General features: G+C 47.9%; 1 protein-coding gene across 5 annotated transcripts in view; it reads right to left on the bottom strand.

The window, feature by feature from the left end:
- The window catches only part of LOC135912995 (kinesin-like protein KIF20A), a 35531-nt gene extending 13386 nt beyond the window's left edge, over positions 1-22145 (bottom strand). Inside the window, exons 1-8 of one of the 5 annotated variants that reach the window (XM_070528660.1) lie at positions 21916-22144; positions 20978-21106; positions 16195-16251; positions 8928-9079; positions 5008-5214; positions 3505-3711; positions 1312-1827; positions 70-425 (exon numbers count right to left, since the gene is read on the bottom strand). In XM_070528660.1, coding sequence (XP_070384761.1) covers positions 70-425; positions 1312-1827; positions 3505-3606 — 974 coding nt within the window. In that variant the 5' untranslated portion in view covers positions 3607-3711; positions 5008-5214; positions 8928-9079; ... (1 more) ...; positions 20978-21106; positions 21916-22144. Of the gene's footprint in view, positions 1-69; positions 426-1311; positions 1828-3504; positions 3712-5007; positions 5215-8927; positions 9080-16194; positions 16252-20977; positions 21107-21915 lie in introns of all 5 variants that reach the window. The other 4 variants (XM_065445600.2, XM_065445603.2, XM_065445602.2 and 1 more) reach the window with 4 other exon arrangements.
- Between the last annotated feature and the right edge of the window lie 5282 nt (positions 22146-27427).

Raw genomic sequence — 27427 nt, 5'->3', positions numbered from 1 at the left:
TGCTTCATATGAGTGAGTGGCAACACTGACTGAAGCACAGACCACCGCAGGATGAATCAAAACACGCACTTCAGCTGGCACCGGCTATCCTCCAAGTCCCGCTGGAGCGCCTCGATGGTCTCGAAGAGCTCCTCAGCTTCATGTACATCCAAGGCTGCTGGTGGAGCCACTTCCTCAGCTTTGTTTTGTGCAAGGGAACCATCAGGAAGTTCATCGCCTCCCATGGCACGGTTCCACCGCTCACTGAGACGACGAACAGCCTCCTTGCAGCGAACATGGCGGGACTCGAGCTGCAGTGGCACCACTTCAATGGCAACAGCTGAGAACTTGAGCGCATTCAGAGACTCCTCGAAAACCGACATGGATGGACAGATGTTCACAACCAGAGAGACTTGCGCACCCGTAGTGAAGTAGGCCTGCATCGCCTACAAAAATCCAGAGTAAAAATTACGCAGATCCAATGCATAGGTTGGAATCAACGTGAAGCAAAGCTTTTGAGAAGCAGGTAATATGCATCCCGTTTATTTGCATTTAATTATCTTTATTTTCCAACTATATGCAATTTTATGAATTGTGCATGCACAGCGAGTCACTGATTTAAGCTCACGGAATGGTTATAGTTACATACCTGATCGCCTGTGAACTGTGAAATCGTAATTCAGCGGAGAGCTCTCAAAAAAAAAAAAACTGGGGATTGGTGGGTGCGTAAGCTAATAGTGAGCACGATCATTTTGAGGGATGCCCACTCATTTTATTTGTTCATGAACGATTATGTGCTTTTAAACGCAGCATAGAAATAGCCGCAAACTAGGAGCAGTATAGACTGGCTAGCAACACGTTGTTTTAAGATTAGCGTCTATTACAGCGCACTTGTTATTGGGGATTTCGCTCTCAGATACCTGCAGGAATAAATTTGCTCGAAGCTGGCGTCCTTTCATTTCAGAATAATTTCAAGGGTATGTTCAAAGGGCATTTGAGGCTAACTTGCAGTAAGAAATATAAATTTGCATTCAATGTGCCTACTGCAGGTCTACACAATGTGCAACAGCTTTAGATTGGGTTTTTTAATGCCCAATCCTTATAAGACTAAAGTTTGCTACTTTACTGCTGGTATTATTTCATGTTCAGAATATGCCAGATCAAAAGCATGTCGCAAGTGTGCCCATTTCGAACGACCCGGTGGGTGCTGCGTGGCGGAAAGAACTGAATGCACGACTTCCCACAGCAAGGCAGGCGCTCTACCGCTAGGCTGTGGCTGTAAAATTGTGTATCCGAGCTACAATGTCGGTTCATAAAAAAAACCAATCGTACCTGGGTGAGCTTGCTCTCTCGGAAGGGCACCGGAGCCTTCTTGAACGCATCTTTGCTACGGAGGCCCTCCAAGCAGCGGCTGAGCACTGACAACGAGTTGTTGATGCAGCCGGCTTCGCGAAGCCATGACCCATCAGTGCCAGCTTTGGATGGCCTCTGCGAACCCGCCAAGTCACATAGCATCATTGTGCGGACTTGCCAGTTTTCGGTGCCCGACGTAGATGTGACAAGCCTCACCATGAAGACGCAGTGGCTGCGGCTCGAGCTGCGGTTCAGCCGAGTCTCGGCAATGGTTTGGTTTGTGCGAGCAAGGCAGAACAGCCGATGCGCCTCATCGGCCGAGTGCACGGGCACTTCGACGAGTCCACGCACAAATGCGCGCTTAGCCCGGTCTTCACCTAACTTTAGAATGGTGCGCCACTGGCCGCCTTTCTTTGTGGCTGCCTCAGCCGATGGGAGCAGAAGGTCATAAATTCCCTCATTGTAGATTTCATAGCAGGAGAGCCACAGGGATACCTGCCGAAGATGCGATAGAAAGGACGGAAGGAAACTATAGCGCAAACCGCACAGACTAATCGTCCTTCTCGCAAGCATAATGAAGCCGACAGCTGATACAAAACAGTATTACTTGGAGGGGCGTTGTTTAATTATGACCAGCCTATACTTAAACTCCCGAGCATCAATGCAAGCAATTTTCGTTCATAACTTCTTGGCACGTTTTACTGTGTTCAACCAACATGCTGTGGCAGAGTTCTGTTCTTCCTTTTAACATTTATGAACCTCAATGAAGTTGAAAGAACCAAGTCTGGCTAGCAGCGCTGTCTGTTCCCATTGGTAGTCTGGGCGATTTCATGCGTTTAAAAAGCTGTCCGAAGATTTATCAATAAAGTTCTGTGGGTCGCTTGAAAACTCGTATTGCTTCCTTTCCCAATTACCATGCTGTTCTTGTGCAGCCTTCTTCGAGATTCCCGGTCAGATGTACGCTTTGTCATAAGCGAGTATTAGCAAAAGAAACTTGCTATCAGGATTGCAAAAGGCAGTTTTGAGCAACACCAAAGGTGATCATGCCATAGGCGAGTATTTAGCTAAAACGTGATCATATGAAATTTTGGTGCAGTTAACTCGTAGGCAAGTGTGAAGGGCACATCGTATCCAGATCTAATGAACGAGCAGCAAGCTATAGCAGTTACTACATGAGGACGTAACGTTTGCAACAAATGACGTGCTACAGTTTCTTCGACACACTTGCGTAACCCACATACTAATCGAAACACTTGCGTAACAAATGCACCACCCACAATATTGTTCGTAAATGAGTATATTTGAACTCATCAGCTGCATACCGATGTTGCCAATTTTGAATTTAGCACTACAAACAGGCTTGCCGGCATCCAAATACCATCTGGAATAGTAATATAATTGCATTTTTTGCCACTTTAATGCAGCAGAAGTACCACAGATGGAACGTTTATTCTTTGCCAAGCTTTGAAAGGAATACATATTAGTAATCTTTCTGAGCCCGAAGAAAACACTGTCGAAAAGCACGACATCCTGTGCATCTGCTTCAATTTACCGCACTAGCCTATTTTTCTGTCCTACCAAGCCTTAACTGACGGCGACACTATCCTGTTTGCCCCCTAGATGTGCAAGTCCTTACTGGATTACCATATTATACACATATAGTCTGGGACGCTACAGAAGGTAGTTTGAGCTGCATTTCGTAGTCTATGGTCTTCCGGTGGGATAGCCGTATGTTCCGTCTACAAGTCACCCTGTTATTATACTAACACCACCACTTTTGCATCGCAGATATTGGTTACCCAGAGAAGATGCGAAAATAAAACACTCACGAGGCTTTCTGGAAGTGTCATTTCAAGCCTATTTATACTTCAGTTAAGTGGACTATAGTTCAATTTAAATAACCCAAAACTGAATTAGAAATGTTTAAGGAAATTTCATGAATCCATAACCACCCGAGCCCGAAAAAAGAAATACTTTTAAATCTACGAGGTCACACTAACGTGCACTGCTGTAGTTGCCAAGAGAGATGGTTTTAATGGAATTGTGCGTTTTTACCTTCTGTTAACTTCTTAATGAGAAAGCAAAGAGTAGTTGTAAAGGAACACTGCCCGTCTAAACCGAATTAGTCTCGGTAGTGTGCCTTAAAGCCGACACTTCAATAGCTAAGCATACTTGTGCTTCATCATAGCTGCTGTCACAGCTGTGATGTAGGGACTCATGGCTGCTACTTGAGGCAACACGGCCGAAGTCCGTGGCGCTGCGGGCTGCCTTCATGTCCAACAATCGGCCTTTCCGCAAGAGCGCAGAGGCCTCCTGCTCGGCGCTGAGCGGCACCACATCGTCAAAGCAGTCCGGGCGTACTGGTGCCCCCTTGCACACCTGAGTGGTGAGAAGCAGAAAGGGGAATACACTTAGAAGGTTACGAACAGATTGGCTGCTGAGAGTTCGTGCCAAATCAATAACAGGTCTGCGAGACAATAAAGGTGGCCTCCCAGTTGACTCATGACCTAAGGTTCCTTGCAGACAATGTTTGATATGCCTAAGTGTATTCAATGACTAGTAGACAAGCATACCTGCTTGATCTTTCTCGCTATAATTCTGCTAAATATTGCACCTTTTCCTTGAATACGCCAATTCTCAATGTGATTTGCGGATTTAGACAGCAAAGCACTTTTCTGGTATTTATATATTTTCCTTCAGGAGTTTAACACAAGGCGGAAAGGAACAGTTGCCCTTCTCTAGCTGTAATGAGGGGGGGGGGGGCGAGGTGTTACCTACCCCAAGGTAGTTAACCAGCCGCTCATGGACAATCACATGGAAATGTCGAGAATTGTAGCTTTAAACAACAATGGCAAATTGTTGCAGTACTGTGCAGTGGAACTATCTTTGTAGAAGCCCTGGAAGAAAGCGTTTTCATTTCCTTCAAATGCAGTCTGAAGAGCATGGCTACGGATGCATTATGTTCCCCGACAGTGAGGGAGCAGACGTGCACAGCGTAGTGCAAGTTTATGCCATGCAAGTCACAATGCCTCGTTCGACACAAGAATATATCGGCAGGTACCGAATATTAGTCAGAAGCATTTTGAATTTACATCATATTATATGCGATAACATTCCATCAGTCTTTATATCATGGTTTGACTGTACATAAACCACGCAGAAATTGAAGTGGAAACGTGCAACGAGCTCAGTGGTTAGCATGTCTGTCTCCAAAGTGCGCACGGTAATTGTGAGGGACAAGCTCAACGCATAGCGGCAGCAGAGGTTAAGCAAAGTTATTCTTCGCCAAATGCCATGATGTGGTGCCTGCCGTGAACAGGTGAGGCTCCAACATTCAACAAGTCGCTGATCAATATGACGCGAGTTGCAACTATGAGCAGGTGTCGCCAGTATTACAAGCTTGACAATAGTAGCCTGCAAGTTACACTGACGGAAGTGCCAGCTGGGCCAGTTCTAATTATTTTATATGTGCAATGTTATTATCTGGAGAGAAGTACGTGGACGTATTTGCTTTTCAGTAATTCCTCAATTACCTTCGTAGGGCAGGAATTGGTCACTAAGGAAGTGCATTGTGATTAATTAATGATCAGCTACATTTTTGCTGCAAGGTGGACAAGTCTGGTCTAGCGCAAGGCAGAGCGCAAGGAGAGATATGGAAAGTGAAGAGTTCCTGACCCGAGATCCGATCAGCTTGAAGAGGTGTTCGAAGGTGCGCGGCACGAGTCCTGGGTCATTTGGTGGACCCTGAACTGTGTGCCTATGGTCCTACCGCTGGGGGCAAAACGCAAAGAGGAGCACATTGGCCCCACGCACAAAGTCGTCAAGTTGATCCCTCACCACCTCCTGGAACAACTGCATTTGACTGCAGCATTCTGGAAACACCTGGGTACAGAAGAGGACGATGTGAAGTCAGAACAAATCGAGGAAACGTAGTCAGACAAATAATTGAAAAAGCAGCGCATGTTTTTCTCGTAGACAAGCTGATAAAACCGAAGAGACTCGAAAGAACAATGCCGTTCTTTGCACATCTCACCTCTGAATTGTCAGTTAAGCAGCACTGGCAAAACCTTGGCATGCAATGCACACTGCCGGGATAAATGGTACATGCGTAAAATTTTTATGTGCACCAACAGGACAACCTCAAATTTCAGTGGATAATTTGTCTGCTAAGAAACTGCTGTTGCATGCGACTCTGCGGTGCCGTCACGTATGATACGAGAACTCACGAGGGCTCCCTTAGAACACTGGTGGTAGATCCATCTGGTGCTTACCATGCTCCAATTATGTGTGCAATTATGTGGAATCTTCTAGAAATTGCATCCCGAAAAAAGTAGGCCCGCCCGAGCCAAACATTCAGCTGCTTCCAGAGCAATCGGAGAAGCCAGCTCGATAGCTGTCAGACATCAGGCACACACTCTGCTCGTAGGCGAGAGAACCTTTTCGAGCTCTGAATAAGGCTGATGAATATGTTCAGAGCACTCCCTTTCGTGTGCTGCCAGAGCACGCAAAAATGACTAGTCAACCATAATTAGAAATACCTTCTTAGAGCAGTGGAGGTCGCCATAAGGCATTGTTCAAATAACTCCAACAAGACAAAGTATTCCTTTTTTTGTTGGAAACATTTAAAGCAATATAGATTTTACAGCGTAGCTTTCTTTGCTAAGGCAATTCCATGATTTCGTCTAGGTCGTTTGGTCGAGTTCCCTCTGAATAGATTTTGCGCACATAAAGAAAAAAACCGCGGCCGCCAGCGGGATTGGATGATCGGCCCACAGCACAGCAACCCGACGCTCGAACCATTAGGCCACAATCGCTTTCTTTATATTCTGTCATGGTATTTATTACAAACACAAGGGTGAATCAAAGTAATTGACCCTATATTTTAGTAGACAAAAGGGGGTACGTAAAGGCAACTACAAATATACGCACTATTTTACGTACATTGCACTATATTCCACATCGGCCCCTCGCAGGTTGAGGCATTTGTCCCATCGCAGTCGTCAGTCATCGACGCACGCAGCCTCCCCGAACGCTCATTACCACGCAAGTCTTCACGGCCTTTTGAACTCGCGACACCACTACCTCACACTTCATAAAGCGAAACACCTCTCCCCATACGTGGGCTGCATTCCCCTGTGGTGTGTGGTGTTCGTCCATTTCTTTATAGAGAACAAATAACACTTCAGTAAAGTTTCGTTCGTTCTCCGTCCTCGCTTCACCGTTGGAACTTGAAGCTTATCGGACGATGATCGGCAGTTGTTGGTCAAACGCAGGCAGGAAACGATGAGGTCAGATGTACAAGAAACATTTATAGGCAAACTTTTCTATATACATGGCAGGTACAACAAATACATTACAATTTTGAACAACTGAGAAACAAGGTCTCACTCTTCTACTGTCTCAATGACTGTTAGAGCCCAGACTCGTTTTAACGTACATAGTGCGGAGGCGCACTGGTCTATCAGCAATCCTGATCTCAGCCAAGTCTAACGTACATGGTACGGAGCCTCACTGATCTATCAGTAATACTGATTTCAGCCAAGTCTGAGGGACAGCATGTCGTCCCGATTTTTATAGCCCAAATATACAAAGAAAAAAAAGGCGGTAGGGCCGTTGGCCCGTCCCACAGGTTCAGTTGCCAATCAGAGTCAACCGTTTGTTAAGCCACCACCCACAGGGATGGGCTTACTCTTAAAAATAAACATATTGGAAAACAAAGCTCTCTTCCTTCTTCGCCAAAACTCCGTTGCCCTCTCATTTCTCCGTAGTGAGTGACCGGCTCAGCAAAACACGCCAGGCCCGAACAAGTTATCGCTAGACCGTTTCAAATGCCAACGGCGTCTAGGCTGCACCTGTCTCGGAAGCAGGGGCACCGGCACCACGAAGTGCCGCTGTACTCAAAGTTTGGCCGTCTGGGAGACGGATGACCCTCCTTGTCCTTCAAATTTATTGTCTACAAGACAAAGTTCTTTGAGTGCGTGTTTCCAAGACGCCGTCGTGCGAATGCACTCTTTACGTGCGCACCGCATTCCTACAGCGTGCACGGTAAGCTGGTCTTAGACACCACGCAGGCAGTCGCACCCAACAACAATGCTGGCGATTACCTTCCGGAGGCGTAGAGGATTAGGTCCATGCTCACTGCATGCAGCACAGAGTCAGAGTTGCTAAGTCCTTCTTAACCTCGGCGGCGCCTCCAATTAGTCAGGGACTCGGGCGCCAGGCTCACAATACCTTTTGTACAGCGGTTCTTTTCAAGGCTGGTCTGTGTGACCCGTCGGCGGACTGCCAACATCGTGCGCACAATACTCACTTCCAGCAATCGGCACACGCCCGCCTGGCACCTGCCGCGATGCGTCACCCCAACCCGCGCGTTGCCTGTGACCCCGCATAACACAGCAACTGTCGCCCCGCTGACATGGGGGGAAGTGAACCCCCTCTCGATATACACAAAGCACGAGGCCGATTCGTGAGACTTAAGAACCCGAACAATCAGAGCGACCTTACAACTTCGTTGCTCGTGCGCCATGGACGTGTGAAGCACAGCCACCATTTCAATAACTGACAGCAGCGCCGTGCCGCAAATCTACCGCTAAATAAGACCGGGCCGGTCCAACAAAGATGCACCACTGGGGATGAGTGTCGACTTCGTATTTACAGCCGTGATTTGGCTAAAAATAATTGGGGCAAAGACATTCCGAATCGCCTTCGTACAATATGTATTTCCATAAGGTATTTACATAGCGGCGAAAGCAACAACCACGCGTACATTTCTTTAATGCCAACCCAAACAACCTCTTTGCGATAATCACCGTCTGCTGATGATTAGAATTCTCATGCTATGGCTCAACCCAAAAAACGGGCTGGCCAAGAGATGGGTGGTGCATATTGTGCGCACGATGATCTCTCAGGTGATCGCGGCATGTTCAAGATTTTCAGAAAATGACACCCACAACGAGGGACTAGCCAAATAGCGACCAGGAAATTTGATAGAAACAAATTATAAAGAAAAGAAAGCATATAAACCATCCGTCCCCACGCAGCCTGCTTAAGCGAGAACAGATGTGCGCGCCTGCTTTCTTTGCGCCAAAGACGCAGGATTATATCGGCAAATTTCTAGCATTTCCTTAACCGCTTCACAGATTCAGATTCCAACATGTGCGTTGGACCTGCATAATCTTTTCCTGTCACCCCTTGCTCCAAGACAAGCGACATTATACAACTTGAACACATGGCTGGTCTTGTACGTGTATTTCAATTAACCTGGAGGCAAGATATTGGTACCAGACCTCGGACCTCAATAGGTGACTGTACGTCAAAATTCTGAGACTAGAATAGCTGCACCATACCGACTTCCTTAGCTTCAGGTACATATTTTGCCCCATATAAACAGACAATCATGGTAAAAGCATTGGAAAAATAACGGCAACAAGACAAAAGTACACAGGACAGGCGCTGAGGTCAGCGCCTGGCCTGCACACTTTGTTCTATGGTGTTGCTGTTTTTGCACTGCTTGTATTGTAAATAAATACTACTTCGCCCAGTTTTATACGTTAAAACAAATACTGTACGCTGCAGACACTGGCTGAAAAACTCACCTTTGTAAATCTAAAACGCTTTTTCTGTTGATGGATCAGAGTGGCCGTGGTTGTCTCGACAGTTGTTGCGTCGCATACATTGAACGCAGGATCCGTGAACGCCCTGCCCGCAAATCTTGGTCTTATTCGTAGGTACACCCTCACCGCTGAGCCTGCAAATAAAAGGCGTGTTCCCACTGCATGCACCAACTCGGAGCACAACTTAGTTCAACATTTCATTTGCCGTGAAAACAGTGCCCTTTCTTAGCTAATTTATAAACATCTGCGATTTGGCCGCCCACGTCGCAGAACACCTGGTGTCGGACGTCGTTTCGGCAAAGACATTTTCGACCCACATATACCCAGGCCTTCCATATGACGCAGTGAATTGCCTGAACTAATTGAACTTTTCAAGCTAAAATACGTAGAAAAATCGTAAACTACGACTTGCACCCAGCCTACAGAAATGATAGCTCTCGAATTATAATTTTACTATACGAAAAAGCACTTGTTACGCGACCCTTCACACACACACACACACACACAAGTAAAACTTTTGCTTGGGCTAGTTGGTTCATGCTTGAAGTAGTAAAGGCAAGGCGCAGAAGACCAGGACTCGGGAAGAAGTACACAAACGACAGGACCGGCGCACAACAAACATTACACACACAAACCCGCCGCGGCTTTCAGACAGGCCTCGGCATCCGCCACTTTGCGTGCGCCGGCAAGATGGGTGTCTTGGGGGCCACGGAGTGGCGCGTCCGGTTCCTTGCAATAATTCAAGCTGGCGCTCGCCTCCGCCGCATCGCGGCCTATGCAAGAGGCTGTAGTTCCACGGCAAAGTTCACCTTCGTGCATAGCGTTAGGGTTACATACGCTCCGGTTGCCTGGTAGCAGACGGGGATCTTTGAATGCTATCTCGTTCCACGCTTTAAGGCCAAGCTTTAAAGCCCTCAAAATTTTTTAAGAGGGCTGCGCGCGGTACTGCACAAGTTCACATTGAACAAGTGCAGAGCAACACATGCATGCCTCGTAACCTTGTCGCAAGTTGAGAAGTGCAGCGCCAAAGGAGCTTTGTCTTCTGTAGGTAATAAGGCTTTTTTTTCGGGGGTAATTAAATTCTGGGGTTTTACTTGCCCAAACCACTTTCCGATTATGAGGCACGCCGTAGTGGAGGACTCCGGAAATTTAGACCACCTGGGGTTCTTTAACGTGCACCTAAATCCAAGAACACGGGTGTTTTCGCACTTCGCCTCCATCGAAATGCGGCCTCCCGCGACCTCGTGCTCAGCCTGCAGCCCAACATCATAGCCACTGAGCAACCACGGCGGTATTTGGAGGTAATGCACGTGTAACGAAGGGGAACGTATTGCCCTTCTTTGCTGAAATAATGGTAGGTAGCTCTACAAATGTCAACGGAATAAAATGCATCTTAAGAGAAAGCTGCTCAATCAAAAGCCGTTCAGCACATTAGAAGCCTTCATCAATGGATCCCGACAGCAACGGACATTAAACTAGTGCCCCGTTTCCTCATGATAGCTAGAGGAATTGACGCGACTGAAGTTTTAACGTTTGCATTCCGCGAATCAACTAGCTAGGGGTGCACCATGTGGTATATTATCAAGAGCTCGCACGTCAGCTGCTCTTCCAAAGTAGCCAGTGAACAGCACCAGTGCTGTACGTGCCTCAAGTAAAATTGAAGAGCAGCGCGCAGGCTACGCTCACTGCACTGAAAATGAGGACGGCAGTGCTACATTGCCTGAACTTGTGTAGAGAACGCAACCAAATATTCTACACTTAAGTGACGCCGAGGTCAGTATAAAATGGGCAAATGCATAACGAAAACAGACCAAGGCATGTTATGCGGAACCGAAAAGCCGCAAGTGTAAAAGAAAGGGAGAACACTCCAAGGAGATCCAAACAATTTACTGAACTGTCAAGGAAGCACCCACAAGGGAGCTTTTAAGCAGCCTTTCCACCAATGTACCCGAACTGCAAGCGTTGTTCTAGCCACCTTGCTGTGCTGCTCCACTGTCACGGTGGGAAGTGACCCTGCCGAAAGCGGGATCAATTTTATACCTTAGCCAGACATCACGCCATTACTCGAGCACCCCAACACGGCAAGCAAGCCTGGCAGGAATGACAAATGGAAGTAAAGAAAGAGGAAAAGACATGATACGAACGAAAACAGACAAGACATACGAAAAAGGAAGACGTGAAGAGAGGGCGCGGAGACGCCACCTTGGCGAAGGGGCACCCGCATGGAAGGACGTGATGGCCGGGGCGCAGCTGATTGCCGGCTCTGGAACTACCGCTGTCCCGGACCTACCCGCCGAGACATGTCAGCGTTCACGCCACTGAACGTAGATGCACGAAGGCTGGCTGCAGCCAGTCACCGTCCAGTCTACGGACCTCAGCTGGGTGGGTGTGCACCAGCGCCAGCCGGCACGAGACCCGCGCAGCTGGAGCGCGACAGCTCCCGAGCGACTGTGCCTTCGTCATGTCAGCCGGGGCACCGGTGACGCCGGACACTAATGACATCTGATCACGACCGGGTTGCGACGACGGACCCCGGACCGGGTCGTGAAGACATTCACGATGGACATAACCGGTACTGTAAGGGCCCGTACATGGTTGCTCCGCCCGTCCGTTCCGCCCTCGTCCGGTCGCGAGCGGAAGCCCGAAAGGCGGAAGGTGTCGCAAAATTCGATGCACGCTCAATCCGCACGAGCGGAACGCACGCGCACTCCTATTGGGCGACGCGGCCTGTTGACAGCTGGCAACCGTTCGGCGGAGCAAAGGTGTTCAAGGTTGGCAACGACCTTTGACAGCAGACGACACTGGCATATTTTTGCAGATGTGATTTCAATTTTCCGCGTTCCGGCGAAAATGCGACTCTAGGCTGCCACATTCTGTTCTGCAGCCGTATGTGTTGCATTGGCACCGTCATCCTTCTTCGAAACATTGCACAGTCGTCTTATATGCGCCACCTTGTACAGATGCATTGCAATCGCATCACGTCGCAGCACACGACGTATTCTGGGATGATTACTTTCAGTGCACGCTGCCTTGGCTGTGAACAAAACCTCTCTAATTATCCAACGTGATGCGTTCTGCGACACGCGAAACTGATATTGTCGCCGGAAGCGCGGTTTCTATAGTGTTAGTGACAGCTTGCAAGAATACAGAACACACGCACATCTGTCGCGGAATGCATTTGCGTAGGTCGCCAAGACGCACATTTCTACCACTGAGCACGCGCGTGAGGCCCCGAGTACAGCTTGCAGATACGCTTGCTCGTGCTTTTTTTTTTCCACTCTGCCAATTTTAAGAGGGTGCTTAAAGCAGTTGGATGCATGGAATGCCTTTTCCTTAAATTATTTGCTCAGCGATGACTGAAGTTCTCACCATGTGCAAAAAAAAAGTTATGCATAAGTGGTTAACTTCATGCAGCAAGGAATTGAAGGTTAAGCAGTGAATGTACAATTCATTATGACTGGCTTAAAGCAATATGTATGTAGATATCGGTGACCTTATGCAGATATATGCATACTCATGAGATATGTTTCCAAGGGGAGTACTTTTGAAAGCATATAATTTACATTGCTGATAAGAAAACTTTCAGTGAAATCAAACAATTGCATTCTTTCTTGCCAGCCTGACTACCCAATATGTTGCCACCTTACTACTTAACATACCTAATTTAACATTTCAACAATGTACAAACATTACCAAAGTGCACAAAATTAAGCTGTACTTTGACAGGCATGCTCCCTCTCTCACCCATGGCACCAAACAAGGATGTTCGACTTGAGATTGTTTGATACTGTCGGCATCATACATGCGTGTTCTATTTTGATTGCTCCACATATAAAACATAGGCTCTAATCAGGTTATATCAGTTAGTTGGGCATGAGCTGCATGTTGTTTATGTATTTATGTACTAACAACCTTGCTAGCTCATGCACAGCTATATTTTAGGAAAATGAAAAATGCATAGCATAACATAAAGAGCTGGCCAGTGCCTGTATTTATTTGAAAGCAAACCGACATTATCAAGTGCAGCTTAGCAGTGAGTTCAGTGACCTCTTGTGGTGTGAAATGGCTGATGTAGTTAGTAGTTTTGTGTTTGTCTTTCTTACTTAGTTGTGTTAACATGCACATGACAATGAAATGAAGGTGCGTAGGGCAGAAGACAGGGCCACACAAAAAGCGAGGAAACATTCATTGTCATTTTTTTATTTCCATAACAAACCAGCGAATAGTTCCTTAGGTTCAGTTTTGTGAATAATGCACAAGGTGTTCTGGGTAAAACTGAAAGATTGCAGTGCTCTATTAGCTATTCACTATTTGGGTAGCCAAATGAACGATACTCCCATTAGCACTGCGAGAGCACAGAAATTTGCAGTCAAGAGGCCGCAGTGGCTCAGCCTCTGTGCCAAATGTAAAATTGTTCCAAAAGAAAACATGCATACTGGTGAATTGGGTATGCATTCACGTCTACTATTCAAATCCACACATCACAAGTTTTCTTTAATTCCTTGGCACATTTCTCACCATTGTACAGACTTTTGTTTCAGCTCTCTGTGTGCGGTGTGCAGCAATATAACTTGGTAAATCAAAGCTGCGGTTATTCACTACACTGAAAGCAACTTTGCGTGTTGGTTAGATAATATAATGCTCCTACACATGGGTCAGCTTAGTATTAGCCCCTTTGTTTACTAGCTCACTGTTACGCCTGAACTATACGGTGCCACTGGACAATACTGTATCCCTGCAGGCACGCTAGAACAGCTTGGATATGCACAAACAACCCTTTACATCGCACTTAAATTAAGGTCGTGTAGATTTGCTGTCACAATGTGCTTGTAAGCATAACTGCCGAGCATTCAAAAAAGTGTTTGAAATGTAAGGGTGGATGCTCAGGTTTGCAGGTGTGACGTTTTACATTTATAGTGCAAGGACACACCGATGAACAGGAAGGATACCACACGAATCATCATGTTGTGACCTCGCAGTCACAATGCAAGTAGTGTTCAGTGGTTTTGAGCTATAAACATGTGAAGCAATCTGTAAATTCAAAACTGTATTAAGTAAACTGAGACACCATGAAAAGCAACATAACACTACGGTGTACACATTTTTTTGTCACATCAGCTCTTTGCGGTGCAGGTCAAATATGCATACAAGTTATTTGTAGGAAGTAGGAAGCCTATCCAATATAAACAAGAAACTTGCAGGCAAGGTTATCACAACAAACCAGCTGAGACGGTGGTACTATTCTACTTGTTTTCGTTTGCGATAGCACAAGTGTGCCCACTTGTGCTGCTGGATGGTTGTGACTGATATAAATAAATAAATGAATAAATATGCTCGCGAAGGTTTGGGTCATTCACATTTCAAGGGATGAGTAACTGTTACATACGCGAATCATTTTCCTCTGCCTATATCAATGACTTAACTATATGTGGCAGGTTTAGCTGTGCGATTTTTTTGTGTAGCTGAAGTGATGTAGCACACATAGTTTCCGCGCACTACCAATTGGCGATAAGCATGCAGGAATTGGCCTTTGAGCTATTGGTTCAGTGATGGCTTTCCACTAAACTGACTGTTGAAGAGCCAGATTTCACTTCATCAAAAGGCCCATGTGAAAAATAGCCTAGAACTCATGACACCAAATACTGTCACCATGTGTGGCTGAAGAACAACACGTTACAGAACAATGAGCAGTGGAATGAATCTCACTAGTATACAAAGAATTGCAGCTGCATTCAGTATTGCACTGCTGGTATACTAAACACAAACCTTCATATGAGCTGTTTGGATGGCATAATCAACAAGATCCCTCTAATGAGCTGTGGCAAAAGCTAACTAAAAAGCTGCTACCCCAGGTACTGCATAGGCCTAAAATATGGATTCTCGCATGCAGTGAATACAGTTCTTAAATAGGTTTACATAGAGGTATGAAATGTAACTGCACCATGTGATAAAATTTCGATACGATCAGCTGACTACCCCACAGAACATCTTTAATGGGTATAGTTGGTGCAACGTGCCTTCATATTAGAAGTTGCGCTGTTTTATTCACACACACATGCACATAAATGCAAGGTACACATAAATTTGTGTTCACGTGTTACTGTGTGCATCAAATGAACAGCACCACTTATACTACAAGCCATAAAGATAAATAATTTTTTGTACCAGTCTAATTTCTATTAGCTACGCAGTGATTTTTTTTCTCACATGCAGCAACTCAACTCCGTGCATAAGTTAAGCCATGGCTGTCATGCCCAGAAAATCATAAAATAAAGAAGTGACCATGTGTACGGGCCTAAAATTGATGGTTTGGCAATATCTTGTCTGGCTGGGTGGGTAGTAAATATCTGTCGAAAAAGAACAATTCAGCACACCGACAAAGCAGTGTGGCTAACAATATAGGGAGCAGACACTCTGCCTGCAGAGTAACTTGAAAATTCTGCCAGCAGGTCGTGTTCATTGGCTGGCTTCGGCCACATAACTAATGCTTACGTAACTGAAAATTCGTGTTCAGGATAAACTCATAGCAGCCAATAGGCACGTTTTATATTGTGATAGCAGCTGACTTCTCAGGGACAACGCACTGGGGCCATGATCAAGCTAAAGAATGACAAGAGGCGAGGTGCCCCTTTCTATAGTCTGGCAGCGCAGCTGAAAATGGTTCAGTTAATGTGTGGAATCGTGGCCTATTCAAAAAAAAAAATCAGAGCCACTTATAGCGTCCAACATCCCACACCCATGAATGATAGGTAGCTGTAAACTTACTGGCAGATGAAAGTGCAGAAGAAAAACATTTAATAGACATACTTTACAGGCCAAAGTCAGATTAATGCACATTATTTGCTAATGACTGTTGGCAGAATGAACACGAGGAAAGAAAATGAAGCACTTATCAGGCATATAATGCCGGTACTTGTGCTATTGTTTGCTTTAAACTGAAGGCTCGTGGCAAAACAGGCAACACATACCAGATAATCAAACAGGGTGGATAAACAAAGTAACCACAAACTTTACCTTACCCAATTCTGCCTGCATTAGTAACGTGACCATGGCTGGCCAGTGAGGAAGAAACAACTCTGGGCAAAATTTCACGCAGTTCTGCTGGCTGCTAGCAGAATATTATATAACGCCATACCTGTGACAATTACTAGTTGCAACTCGTCCCACGTGTTCATTTTAACATTCGTAGTGCTTTTTGTCAGCAAATGTAAAATTTTTAGTTAATAAGAAGGTAGTATCCAGTTCTTACCTGTAACATATTCATCTACCATGCCACTTGTGTCTTCACAAACAGACTGCTTAGTCACTAGTCAAAAACAAGCAGAACAGATTTTTGGCTATGTAAGCCGCTTGCATCACAAAATATAAAGCAATTTACTTCATGAAATCTAGAAATTGTTGATCTGCACACTAGTGTCCACATTATGAAAATCAAGGCTGCCAGAAATTGGCATTCATGACATTAGTGCTCTCAGGCGCGTCCACATATTACGACAGCGCTGAACGTCTTGACGTATGCAATTATTATGATGTTCTCTAATTTCCCCCCACCGATTGAAGCATCTACAACCATGCAGTAACAACTTTTGAAAGAAACGATAGATGTACGAAGCAGAAAAGGCCTGTGTGATAGGGCTTATCTGTAAGGGCACTAAATATGAAAACGCGATCGGCAACGCTTCTGCACCGTTCACTTCCGAGCAAACGCACATCGCGTAGAACGAGCACTTCTACACCCAGCAACGCTGCGACACATCGCACATACATATCACGATTTGTAGTTTGCGAACGCACTTCATAACAGCAAGAGCACAGGTCGAACGTCGCGGTCACCTTGGCGCGTCGCAGCCGGCAAAGCGGCTCACGCACAGTATAGCACACGCAGAATGGCAGCGATAACGAGGCGACAAAAACTTATCGCATCGTATCATTACTTCTGAAAGTTTCGAAGGGCTGGCGTCGACTACTTCGCGGCAACGATCCGAATACACAGAACAGAAAGCAATCGTGTTCGCTGGGTGCGCTAATCGGACGCTACTTATTTCGGCACGCACTTAACATTTGTCCTGCTGCTCAGAATGCACGTGTATGTGATGGACTTCTCGTTTGCGACACGCACGCGAAGCATGGAACAAAAAAATTACCGACGATTACGTTACTTCCTAATGCGAAATTTGAGCGCAGCAAATAAGCTGTTTCACCTTTTCGATAGATTGAGGCAAAGAAATCGAGTAACACATGTATGCGCTATCACAGAATGTTTTTTCACACGTATTCCTTTAACAAAGACTCCACTAACAGTTCTTGATAGTCATGAAGGAAGCTTTGTGGTCGGAGAAATAGACTGATATATGTTCGACTTGGTACACCAATGCTTGATTCTCAAAGACGAGATCTGTACAAGTGCCTCGCGAGGTTGTCACAGCCGTGGGACGCGTTACGAGCGAGAGGAACGGGATGTTCTCCCGCATAAGTGTTAGGAAATTGCTGTTTGTCTTTATGTCAACATTAAAGTCCCCCACTTCTAACATCGGTGTGGATCGATGGACGGTTAATGCGAGTTGCAGGAAGTGCACGACGTCTTTCGTGAGTGCGGTAGCGGACTCACGAAGGCGGTGTCAGTCGGTCGCTGCTAGCGCTGGGGGGGATGAAAGGGGGGCGGAGCTGGTTACGAGGCCGATGATAACGCCGACGACGACGCGAAACCCAGGAACGGACGCCAAAGAGCCATTTGTGTAGCCAGCCCTCCTCCACAGTCTCTCCTCCTCCCTTCCATCATCCTCCCTCGCCCGGAGAGCCGACAGCGCGCATGCGCGGCGGCGGAGCAGATTCGTCGGCGAGCTGGTTACGAGGCCGACGACGACGCGAAACCCAGGAACGGACGCCAAAGAGCCATTTGTGTAGCCAGCCCTCCTCCACAGTCTCTCCTCCTCTCTTCCATCATCCTCCCTCGCACGGAGAGCCGACAGCGCGCATGCGCGGCGGCGGAGCAGCAGATTCGTCGGCGAGCTGGTTACGAGGCCGACGACAACGCCGACGACGACGACAACGCCGACGACGACGCGAAACCCAGGAACGGGCGCCAAAGAGCTGCGCTCTAAAAATCACGAAGTCGACGGCTTCAACTATTTCTTCCGACGCTCTCGTAAACACAACACACACTTCCTGCGCTCCGTCTGTTTCTGTTGGCGATCGCACGCACTGATGAGGTCTGGAAGCGTACACCGGCTTGCTGCTTCCGATGACTATTTCCGTGGGTGCCACATATCTCTGGTAAAAACCACAAAAAGGAGTAAAAAAATAGACTGTTTCTGACGCGGCTGTAGCCTAGGCCTTGCGTCCCCGCTTCGCCATAGCTTCGCTTCGAGTACGCGCCATGTTTGCTGTGACGACAGCCGAACTATCCGCCTCGGACCAGCCAATGAGAGACGAGCAGGCGGCCGGACGGGAAACTTGCGTCCGCTCCTCGCTCACCAGTAGAGAGCCATACGCAAGCGGGCGGAACGGACGGGCGGACTGACCATGTACGGGCCCTAAGGGTTCCGGCGCCAGCGTAACGATCAGCCATCAGTGTTGCTCCCTGAAGAGATGCGAGTCCTCAATTTATTGTTGTAACTATTGCAGTGTTTGTTGCGATCGTGCCTTGGAAACCTATGCGGCTCAGCGACATGCACCACAGAATTCTTTTGCCGTCTCGTTTGTTTCCGCTCGTTGGGATTTATCGATGAGCGCGAAAATCAAATCTAGTCGAAAGTTTTAGCGCTGTCTTTGTGTACCTGTTTCTTTCTACGTCCTTGTTCAGTCACGCTTACACATTCCATCATGGATCACATCGGTGACACCGTTGTGTATATATCGGAGCTGCTGTACCGAACGCACTGTGCGTCTATTTTTCGCATTTGACACAGAGGTAAACAGTGCAGCTTTGGAATTAAGATATGGGTTAGCATATGAACACGTAAAGACCCACCCACCTACGTAGCGAACGCGACCGGCAGCCTTCGGGAACGGGGACGTGTATACGGATGTCGGCACAACGCTGTGTCGCCGCTTGCCACTCAATGTGTTCGCGCCGTGCGAACTGACGAGTAGTACATACATCTTTCGTGATGAAAACCCTCTGGGATAGTATTGTTGAGTTGATAGTGGCAGCTGTTTCCTTCGTCCGACCTGCTTACTCTTTAGTTCAAGTCAGCCGTTAGCGGGGCCACGTACTCGAAGGCGCCAGGCCTCCTCCGCTGAACAGGATCAACATTGGCTGAAACTTGATGTATACGGCTTCAGAGGGTCGAAACCGATTCATTTCAACTTAGCTACGGTTCGACTCATTTTTAGCGCGATTAATTATGTATACTAGGTGGTGCAGCTATCGCGATGTAGGCCCGACGGCCTATTGCGCGGTCGAACAATGGTCGGCACGCTGATTTTATCGGTGCCATCGGCAAGAAATTCTGTCTCAGTACGACAAATCGCGCTGGTCGGTTGGATCGTTGTTGGCCTGGTAGTCCGCCTCGCGCTGGCGTGAGCGTGTTGGTTTCGTGTCGGCCTAGTGTTACCGCGCCTTAAACGAGTACGTGAAGTCAGGCACGTGCTGCCACACTAACAAGTGAGAGCCGACGCTGCAAGAAGAATGTCTCTACAACGTGGTGTTCTCGAGTGTCACCGCAAGGGTTTTCCCGTTATATTGACTAGCTATCAATGAGATGCGACTAGTGGCTCATGGTGCAGTCCGGACAAATCCCTGGCCCCCGTCTGTTTTGAAATGGAATTGTCTTACACGCTACGCACGTTTTCGGCACCGTACCGACGTCAAGCCACCAGTGGCGTTACAACGTGGTTCACGGCACGAGTGTGTGCAGCAGAGCGTTCGAGAGGGTTTTAAATTTTTTTTCGGGGGACTTTCCCCCGATGTCGGGCAGCGTGGCCGCGCGTGCGTGACCCTTGCAAAAGGTTTCGCGACTAATCCGCTAGGCAGGGCGCATGCGCGTTCCCGCCGTGAGGAAAGCAGATTGCGCGTGAAGATATGATAAGGATGCATATTAAGTGAATAAGAAACAGAAAGAAGACAGGATAGAGAAATAAGCATTTATTCACCGAATAAATTTAACAGCCATGTCTGTTGACCTTGTCTTCGTGCCTTTCTACATGTCGCCCCATGCTTGCGACAAAATTGAAAAGAATAACACCCCCTACATTCGCGGATGACTATCTGTGGCAATGAAGGGAAAGCTACGGAGGGAAAGCGCGGCAAAACGAGAGCTCTTCTGAAAAGAGTCCTGCGTGTTTCATCCACATTAGTCTAAGTTGGACAAGAAATACATAGGCACCTTAATGTCAACAGTTAAATAAGAAAAACACCACTTATTGTAAAAGTTATTTTGCGGCTTTTCCCTGCCGCGTCTGGGCAAACGCGAAATGGCCGCGCATGAAGCTGCGTCGATTCAGCGGCTGTCCCGAGCAACCTAAAGCACTGTCATATGCTGGCGGACTACTTCGCGCCGTAACACTGTGCAGCAACCACGCACCCGTAGCTCTCCCTCCACTGCCACAGAAAGTTGTCCGCGAGTTTAGTAGTGTCCGAAACCATTTGGTGACCGCGTTACGTTTAGGAATGGGGCGAGCGTCCAAACAATTGTGGATGCTGCATTGCATAGCACGTGAGCACGTGCTCAGTGCTTATACACAGAAGCGAGATATACCACTTGCTACCGCTATGGCCGAGAATATCGCGGTTGCGAAATAATGATGAGATAAAACACGACCGCGCGACTTTGTTTGCCTGCACCAATATCTGGTAGGTTTTGGTGCAGAATGGAAAAGTTATTACATTTGTGGCCTGGTTTTGAAGTGCATTACGTGCAACGAAAATGCAAATATATTTTGCAAACCCTGTACGAAAGCATTTCATCCGAAATTGTATGAAATTTGTATGTAGTCGTTATTCGAGGTTGAAAGTAGTTTCTATCGAGTATTCGTAATGAATTCGAAATGTTCGCTATTCGAACTGAACCAATAAAAATATAAAGGCTCACTTGGAGCAAGGTGTGCGTCCAGGTGACGTTCTGCCTGAAGGGGTGGCGGAAGCTCCTCGCTTGCAGACCCAGATGGTTCCGCCGAAACCGTGTGTTTGGCCCGCCTGTGCATCGCTGGGAGCACCCGGGCTGCGATAGCATTTAAAGTGACAGTATTAGGTTCTCGTCACGGCGCCTGTCGACTTGGCACTCCATGCTTACGGGACGAGAAACACCATATTTATCAGCGTATATAAAGCGAGGCTTTGTCTTGCAGGATGGGGTCATCTGGGTGGAAGTGAAAACAGAACTGGGAAAACCAGCGGCATTACACATTGAGCGCAGACGCGAGCTCTTACGTAAACAAAATAGGGCTGAGGCATGCACAGAGTTTCGAGGAGACGGAATCTCGAAAGAAGCGTCGAGCGGAGTAGGAAGCGTGGTTTGCTGTTCATGCTGGCTCGTAAATGCTAAGTGAACCGGCGCTCATACGCAGCAAGGACTGGCTTTGAACGCAAGAGCACACTTTCCTCGTATCGCGAAGCTTGACGGCGCCGACACACGCATTATGACAGCAGGTGAACCTGGTCGTCCCGTTTACTGGCCTGAGACAAGTACTTGGAGAAAGGCTTCGTGTAGGACAAGTTCACTTCAGTGGGCAGTGTGCGTGACAGACTGATTTCCGCCGTGCGCGTCGGCTGTGTTGGTGAGCCACAAGGCTACGTTGAGCGAGGTGTTTCAGGGTGAAAATTCGCCCGAATTCGGCGCGTACTCAAGAGCTTAAAAACGGCTGTTAAACAAGAACAGCGCTGCCGGCAAACACCACGAAAAGCTTCCCTTAAAGCGTTGCCCACAGCGCATGGCATCCGCTTAATTCTTCGCGGTAGCAGGGCAAGGACAAAGGGAGAGTAGGGTCCGAAGCGCAACGGAGGTTATAGTGCTGAATCAAAACCACTTACTTGTATTCAAAGTGTGTTGGCAGTCGCTTCAATGTAGCGACAGCCCGTCTGAGGTGAAGACTCACTGGCGCCTCGCAACTGGGAAATGCAGCCGCAGTAACAACAGTGCGCTATCGCAGCATCGTTCCCACGGTTTTAATATCGTGCATCTCGCTGCCACAGCGCCACCTGAGCCGCAGCACTGAGGCTGATTGGTCCCATTTCTATCGCCCATAAGTGAATTATGATTGGTCCAAAGGGCTCGTTAAATGACACGATGACACGGTGTAACAAGAAAACGTGCTGCCGGTGTTCCGACAAGCGCGGGCGGCTCGTTGCTCTAAAGACCTGTTTATAGTCCGACGTTATCGGCGCGCGGGCGAGCGTGGTTCGCGGTCAGTCACGTGACGTCGGTTGCGCTGCGCCAGCCGAGATGCCATCCCCTCTATAGCAGCCTACGCGCGCGCCGTAGGCTGCTATCTTCGGAGCATGCGCAGAAGGTTCGCCAAGTCGCGCGCCGTCTGCGGAGTTGTGTTCGCGCCTTTTTCTTCGCGCGCAATGCATTGTGGTGCGAGGTGGTGGTGGTGCCATTGTGGTTCCGCCGACTTCGACGCGCGAATGGCTCAGGAGCGATACCGGCGCCGGGCCCGTCGGGGCGCGTTGGAAGCCGCCGGTTACGTTAGCTGCGCCGGTGTCGTTTTCGCCGACGCGACGTTGCGTGCGCGCGCGCGCGGGTGTTACGTCGGACTATAAACGGCCCTTTAATGTTCGGCTACGCAGGGCGCCGCCGCAAGAAACAGCACATACGTTGGGCGCATGTTGCTCCCGGTGGTTTCCGCTGAGGCTTCAACGGCAACGTTTTACAGCGAAGCTCTTTATGGGCAGGGTTCCGTGAAATTTTAAGACGAAAGCCTTTCTGGGCTCATGGTCAAGGTTTTGTCAGCAGTCCTGACCGCCGGAGTGTCTTCCGAAGTGTCATCACGCCATATGAGACACATTAAAGACTGAAAAATGATTGAGAGTGACAGTTAGTGAATGATAACGTTATAGTAGAGATTGGTAGATGTTAATAAGGACTAATGACTTATAATGACAACTAATTACTCCGAAATGACGAACATGTCTAACGACGTCTTGTAATGACCATAATTGATTAGAAATCACTAGAAATGTCTAGACAAAAGTAGTAATGACTGAAATGGCTATGAAATGACCAATAAGTCCAACGACGAATTGTAACGACTACATTTGATTAGAAATGGCTAACCATGCTTAGTAATGACCAGCAATGACTAACAATGGCTGAAATGGTTTGTAATGACTACTGGTTACTAGGATATGACCAACATGTCTAACAACGGCTTGCAATGACCACAATTGATTACAAATGATTAAAATACTTAGTAATGAGCAGTAATGACTAATGAAAAGAAAGCGAAGAGGCGAATGATAGGAGGAGGAAAATAGGCTTTCGCTGTTCACCCCTTACGAGAAATCTTAAGAGACCCTGTGATTTTTCATATGTGCGAGCAAAATTATTATCGTCAGCAATGGCTCGTGCCACTAATCGCGCCTTCGTCGTCGTCTTCTTCCACAGCTGGGTCGCCGGCGCCCCTCAGCGTAACCACTGTTAGGAATGGCCGTACGGGGTGGCAACGTACCAGCTTTCAGCCTGCTGCACGTGTTCCAAGCCCCCCAGACGGGGCGCCCTTCAGAGAACTGCGGATGAACAGCAGCCACGTGGCGCACGGTAAGCTCAGGAATGTGGTACTCGGCAGCGCCACCGGGGACGGAGCAGAGTTCTACGAAGCCCTCTGACGTCGGCGCCGGACATCGGAATGTGTGTGCCTATATGTACGTAAACTGTTCCGCGGAACGGCGCCCCTCTGTCGTCGGTGCCGGACATCGGAATGTGTGTGCCTATGTGTGCGTAAACTGTTCTGCGGGCGGCGGCAAGTTTACAGTGATTGGACGAACGTTTCCGTCAACTGGGACTCTGTCCACGTGGACCTCGAAGAGTGACGCCGAACGATGACGTCGAGCTATGATGTCAGGCGGAGAGCTTATAAGCAGCGTTTGCCGGCTGCTAGAGTGTGCTCGTGTTGTGCTCGTCGTCGGGAGCTGAGTGCTCGGTGTCATGCTCGAAATGTAGTAGTGAGCTGTGTGCTCGTAAACTGTTTGCTGTATGTTAGTTTCGCGGGCTCCATATGGGAGTCACGCTAGACTGCCTATGTATGTCTTGCTTAAAATGTAAAATATGTAAATAAATCCTGTTGAGCAAGTTCCTCTCTACGACCTTCAACTCCTTCAAATGGTGGCAGCGGCGAGGTAGTTGACAGCGGTGGGATCGTCCGACGAATCTTATAACTGAATGGCAGTGGTGAGATTGCCCTACGGCTCGTAAATCGGCCTACGACTTGGAGACAGCAACGGCAGCTGACGAACGTTGGCACATGGTGACCGACCGGCATCCTGATCAAGTTGGAGGCGACTTGAGATTGACCACCTCTTGCAACTGACTGGAGACGGCGGGGAAGGACTGGTGATATGGTGCTGCTTCAGTGGGTAAGCGTTTGGTTGTGGCTGTAAGATTTACCAGGCTTCAATTTCTCTGTGTTTTTGGATTGGATTCGCTGGGGATCTTTTACTTGTATTTTGATTTGCGTGAGTATCGCAACAAGTATTGTGTGACAGCAAAGCCAAAGCTTAAAGTAGCGACCATGGTCCTAAAGTGTTTGACGGGAGCTGACCTGTTGTGGTTGTGTGAAGAGATCGAGGTGAACGTAGAGGAGGACTTGACGGAATCAGAAATTCGTAAGGCAATTCTAGAAAGTAACAATGATTCGAAATTCATAGAAAAAATGGGTCACCGAATTTTAAGAAAAAAACGGGAATAGGAAGCAATTAGGTATGAAAAGGAAGAATTTAAGCAAGAACAGGAAAAAGCAAGGCAGAAACTCAAAAGCATTTCACAGGAAGAAGGCCTAACAGAAGTAACGAGGCAGTACATTGAGGTATTAAACAAAGAGATTGAAGGTTTTCAGCAGTTCATCGAGCAAAGTCAGCAGCGGCTTGAGAAATCTGTAGGCTGCACGCAGCGAAAATGGCAGTAAGTAGATAGCAGAGTTTGTTCGAAAGCCGAGAGTAGTAGTACCTGTGAAAATAGCAGCACATTCATAAGTGAACTGGAAGTGCTAGCAGCTAACGATGCCTTAGTGGCAGCAGAGGCCGTTAAAGGCCAGAGTGAGAGCGACGAGGTGCGGTGCCAACAGAGGACTGTAGGACAGCTAGGCCAGCTGCGAACAAATTGGCACAGTTACCGCGCGTGTGCGTGGCATCTTATGGTAGCGAGGTCGTTAGCGAGGTACAGAATACTACGGACTTGACAGACGCGAGCACCCATGTCGAGTCAGATCTGCGTGCAGAAGTAATGTGCCAGCTGGACGATGCAGTTGAGAGTAGTTCTCGGTATGGCAAGCTCCGTAGTTCACAAGAGAACAACTGCATTGTCCAGGGATCGGTACGGCTCTCCGCCAGTCTAGGTAGCCTAGAGAGGGATGATTTAATTAGGAATCATTCGGACTGTGCGCGTGAGACAGCGATCGAGACCGACGGGCTGTGTGTCGATGCACAGCGTGAGCTGGGCAATGCAGTAGAGGGCAGTTCGCAAGAGTGCGAGTTGCATAACTCGAGTAAAGCCTGCTGCATCGTGCCAGAGTCGGTTGAGCTGTCCGCCAGTCGAGGCAGAGAGAATGTTGATTTAAATGAAAATCAATCAGACTGTGCGGGTAAGAGACCGATCTGGGCCGACCAGATGTGTAACGGTCAGCACGAGGCGCGAGATGACGGCATGAAAGAGAAGTCAAAGAGAAAGCGCCGAAAAGATCGGAATGCGCTGACTAATGTAGCGCCGCCAAATACGGCGAGAGACCCAGAAGGGCAGGGCGCGGAGAAAAGACAGGTGCGGTCGTCACGGACGATGTTGACGCATCAAACACGTTCGAGCCACCGGTCAAAGGGAGACCGAGAAGCATGTTCTGCATGGACGCGGACAAAGGGCACGGGGCAGTTAAATTCCTCGTCGTTCATTCGTTCTCTTCGAAGCTCAGCGTGCAGTACAAAGAAGCGCAAGGTGGCAGTACGAGACCAGGTGGGGAGTACGACGCGGTCAGTCGAGGTCATAATGAAAGCGGGGCGCCAGGACGCAAATTGGCAGGGGGCTGTAACGTCTTGGGGGAGCTGATAGTGAATCAGCCCTTTTGTTGTTCCTCGGCAGCCAGAACGGCTTTCGAACCGCGGCCACCTCGGGTACGGCTGAAAGTATGAGTTAGTCGTAAGCAATCGGGAACGGGAGGCCAAGATAGCTTCCGTAGTAGGAAAACGTGTTGTTTTGTTTTCTTTTTGAACACTTGCAAATTTTCGCGATTTGAGACTAGGATTTCTTTCAATATGTAAGGTATGAGCTCTGTTTATGTTTTGTTTGAGAAGCTTGAGATTTCAAAGACGTGTTTAAAGTAAACCTGTAGTCTCGCGAGGTGTTCATTAATAAGTACGAAGGCTTTCTTTTTTTGTGTATGCGTGAGTAACCTGAAGGTCAACGTTATCGTTGAGAGGCCTATCGTAACGCGCGTGTGTGTTATTTAACCTTCTTTCTTTTTAAGTGTTTTTGAATTTTCTAAGGTTAAGCGCGTAGATTTTCAATAAGTGTGTGATTTGCACTGAAAAGAGCTCTTAGGTCCATTAGCGCGTGTCCTGCGCCGACGGAAGGAAGCAGAACGTTGATGACTGGGTTGCTCGTGTGTGTCGAGGGCAGCCGTATTCTGACTTCTCTAGTACGCGTGCGAAGAGCTAGTTAGTAAAAGACACATTTGTTCAAAGGTTCCTCTGTGTTGCGTAAGTTACGCAAGTGTGGTTGTTTGTTTAAGAAACGTGTCCTGTGTGGATTAAAGGAACAAATGTGAGTCAGCATGATGAAAACTTTGTATGATGCAAGCACGTGTTCGGAATAGGGACCACAAACTTAGCACGTTTGTGATGACGTACCTGTGGAGTTGGCCAGACGGTTCAGTGGCAGCAGTACATGAAATAAGTACGCCACTGCGATAGGGTAAGAACAGGCTGTTCGTGAAGTTAAGCTGCTTAAGTTATGTTTGGGTATTGGTGTTTGAAAGCCTTCAGTTTAATTCTGCGTAAACCTTTGCTCTGGTGCAGCGCGACGGTCGGGTTTGGTCGAACTCAGGAGGAACGTGAACGCTCGCTTTGGCGGCACGAAATTTTGGGGTAAAATTTGGGATTTCCAGTTGAGTGACTTGCATGAAGATTGTGGTAGGAAGCCTGGTGGGTTAGGAGCTAATTCCGGGCGTTTGAACGCTGAGCGGTATTGTGTTGCCGGGTCGACTCTTCTGTGCCAGTTGTGATAAGATGGTTGAAGGCATTCGAAGTACGCAGGGGTTGCAGAGAGCAAAGCCGTCATCTTGCTCGCCAGCCATTCTCTTCCTACCCAGCGGTTGCCAGCACTGGCCAGGCGAGATTT

The sequence above is a fragment of the Dermacentor albipictus genome, unplaced genomic scaffold (genome assembly GCF_038994185.2).
Source record: "Dermacentor albipictus isolate Rhodes 1998 colony unplaced genomic scaffold, USDA_Dalb.pri_finalv2 scaffold_13, whole genome shotgun sequence".
Classification (NCBI taxonomy): domain Eukaryota; kingdom Metazoa; phylum Arthropoda; class Arachnida; order Ixodida; family Ixodidae; genus Dermacentor; species Dermacentor albipictus.
The sequence above is the reverse complement of the archived record's forward strand: the minus strand, read 5'-3'. Positions and strand labels throughout refer to the sequence as shown.